Source organism: Alosa sapidissima, chromosome 4 (assembly GCF_018492685.1).
Source record: "Alosa sapidissima isolate fAloSap1 chromosome 4, fAloSap1.pri, whole genome shotgun sequence".
Classification (NCBI taxonomy): Eukaryota; Metazoa; Chordata; class Actinopteri; order Clupeiformes; family Clupeidae; genus Alosa; species Alosa sapidissima.
Genome location: NC_055960.1, coordinates 11038236 through 11041085, shown reverse-complemented (window position 1 = coordinate 11041085; position 2850 = coordinate 11038236). Strand labels below are relative to the sequence as shown.

The window sequence follows — 2850 nt, the reverse complement described above, 5'->3', positions numbered from 1 at the left end:
GTCCAATATGGTGGAGACTATGGTAAGCAAAACACTTGACTGGTGAAGGTAATGAAGACGTTTCTAAGTTGAAATAGGCTAGGGAACATCAGGCTGGAAGAGTCAGACTTTGGAAAACTTATGCTATTACCGACAAGCCTCCATACTGTTTGTCCAAATAAAGAAAGGTGCCACAGATGCATAGATGCGGTATTAAGTCAAATATTTTATTTAGGAGCATACTGCTGCCAGTCTCAACACACTTACTTTACACTGTTAGACTACAATGTTCCATTTTTTATGTTTTTTTTTTTTGTTTTTTTTTTTAAAAGAGAAGAAAGTTAGAGCTTACAATGTACCAATGTACCGAATCTACATTCTTAAAGTCTTAAAACTGTGTTGTCCCTATCTGGACATAGAGATGTGTTAAAAAAAACACAAGTTGTGCTATTTTAAACACATACTGTGTACACTCTTGAAATGAATAACAAAAGCAATGTGTTTGAAACAACACAAACTGTGTTGTCCCTATCTGGACATAGAGATGTGTTTTCAACACATTCATTTTAAGGGTGTATTTTGATTTTTGTTTAGAGATCTAGGTTGTATATTGTTGCATAAACTGGTGCAATGCATCTGTGATAGACTGGGCTAATGTCAGTGTACCCTGCTTTTCAGGAACAGTACAGGTTCTGTTATGAAGTAGCGCTGGAGAGTCTCAACTCTTTCTGAGAAAGTGAGAGAGAGTTCGAAGAAACACTGAACATCTTACTCATTCATGTTGGACACTCAACGTTGTACAGAAGCACGCTGAAGAGGCCACTGCTCTGAGAAACTGTTCAAATAAAGAGACCATGCTCCTGTTGGACGACACATGGCGTCTGATTTTATGTTGCAGGATAAACTATCTACATCCACTAAGAAGAAAAAAAAAATAAAGATAAAAAAAACCAAACCTTTCAAACACAAAAAAATGGACACTTACACTACACTTGTTTTCTCTTCTCTTATGTCCATGTCCAGCATCCACATGTGCATGCTGGACTATGATGTGATATTGTACAGTACTTTTTAGATATATACCTTGAATGTTCCCATCTGTGTAAAGAAAACTAGACTAATGACTAAAGTGTATACATTACCACAAAGAAACGCTCTGGATGCCATAAGGGGTGAACCAAAAAGACTATAATTGAGCAATGTACAGCTTCCCAAGGGAAAATGAAGCTCAATTAAAATTTGAACAAAAAAACATGCCTAATCATAAATATTTTTCTTATTATAATGCTTTTGTGGTTCCTAAAATATGAAGTCATGGCATACGTTTTGTGCTTAAACCCGAACGCACATGTTTTTATTATAATTATTATTATTATCATTATTATTAAGGGGATTTGAATAGTTGTTTGTATTGATTTTTTTGTTTGTTTTGTTTTTTGGTTTGTGTCTGCTTTTAATTTAATATGTCAGTATTGTGGTATGGCCACCTATGCCAAGCTTGAGTAATGTTGCTAGTGTGGATTTGCTGCATCGCAAGTGAAAAGGTGGTTGAAGCTTTACTATCCCCTAACTATTGAGATGCCACAGGCAGTGAAAGGTCATGCCATTTTTTTAAATACATCAAAATTTTGTCTTGGTCATTTTGCACTTTATTTTGCACATCCTTACCTCCAGTACTGAGCATTTACAGAAAAAAGGCAAGCGGTGTCATGTGATTGCTAGTGCCAATTGATATCGCACGGAAACACTCAAGCTAACTGTACAAACCGGAACACCACTATAGATTCAACATACCTAGTGGTACTAAGGTAGGGAGACGTGGGATAAGAATACTTGATTTGACTTTAACTCCCATTCATATCAGATGAGAAAAGAGAATACAAACCCCAAAAAAAACAAAAAACAAATCGCAAAACCTGTTACTTTTTTTCTACCCAGCGATGAAGAAATGATCATCTTGCAATTAGAACGCAAGCTCTTGAGTGACCTTTGCACGCTAACCGTGTTTTGACTGTGTTCTCTGTATACAGAACAGTTTTTGTACAGTATTGTTCCAGGTTTGTCATTAGAATGTTCTGCTCAATATATACAGCTGTCTAAGGTTAGGAAATGGAAACTGATCTTTCAAAAACAGTTGGTATTCTGAATTCTGGACACTGTGAATGATGATACTCTGAAGAATAGAGAAATAATTTAAGATAGGTATTTGAAAAGTGTGGATGCACTCTTTTTTCTGTCCTTCAAATGTCCATGCTGTTTCTCCACTGCCTGCATTATATTTTTATTTTCCTTCTATCTTTTTTGTTGTATTTGAACATTATTTTTATTTGTCTAGCAAAGTGATATTTAGCATTGGTGATTTACTTGCCATGGTTGTTCTGTTGTTTGGAATTGTGGTAACATCAATAAAGGGACCAAAATGTTGACCGACACGCAACAGTTGAATTCATGACCTTGAAATGATTGCATTTTTTAATCAGTGAAATGCAAGGCATGAATGTACATACTGTAGCATCCTTTTGTAGGAGATGTATAATGAAGAGGGTTGGCAAAAGTATTCTAGATGCACATGGGGAAGCACAAAACCTATTCATTGATTTAGTGGGCACCTCTAATACCAAAGTGTAGCATGAGTGAAAAGAAAACCTAATGCTTCCACTAAGCTTTCCTACATTGAACTACGACTGTACTTATAGCTATGTTATAACCATGCTACAGCACAACACCCATTGGTCCAGTTCCAGTGGATTTGAATAGATAGATGAAATGAGATGAAACGTTTTGACATTTTTGGTTAACATAATTTTACATTGTTCAGAAGTTTTCAAGGCACAAGCCTTTAAGCTGTAAATGTTAGGAGGTGGTTAAATG

At 35.8% G+C, this 2850-nt stretch overlaps 1 protein-coding gene across 17 annotated transcripts in view; it reads left to right on the top strand.

Moving 5' to 3' along the window:
- Positions 1-2404, top strand: part of ptprt (protein tyrosine phosphatase receptor type T) — a 213570-nt gene extending 211166 nt beyond the window's left edge. For all 17 annotated transcript variants that reach the window (XM_042089740.1, XM_042089730.1, XM_042089744.1 and 14 more), the window contains 2 exons: positions 1-22; positions 658-2404. The exon at positions 1-22 is cut by the window's left edge and continues 114 nt beyond it. In XM_042089740.1, coding sequence (XP_041945674.1) covers positions 1-22; positions 658-711 — 76 coding nt within the window. In that variant the 3' untranslated portion in view covers positions 712-2404. The remainder of the gene's footprint in view (positions 23-657) is intronic.
- The last annotated feature ends 446 nt before the right edge of the window (positions 2405-2850 follow it).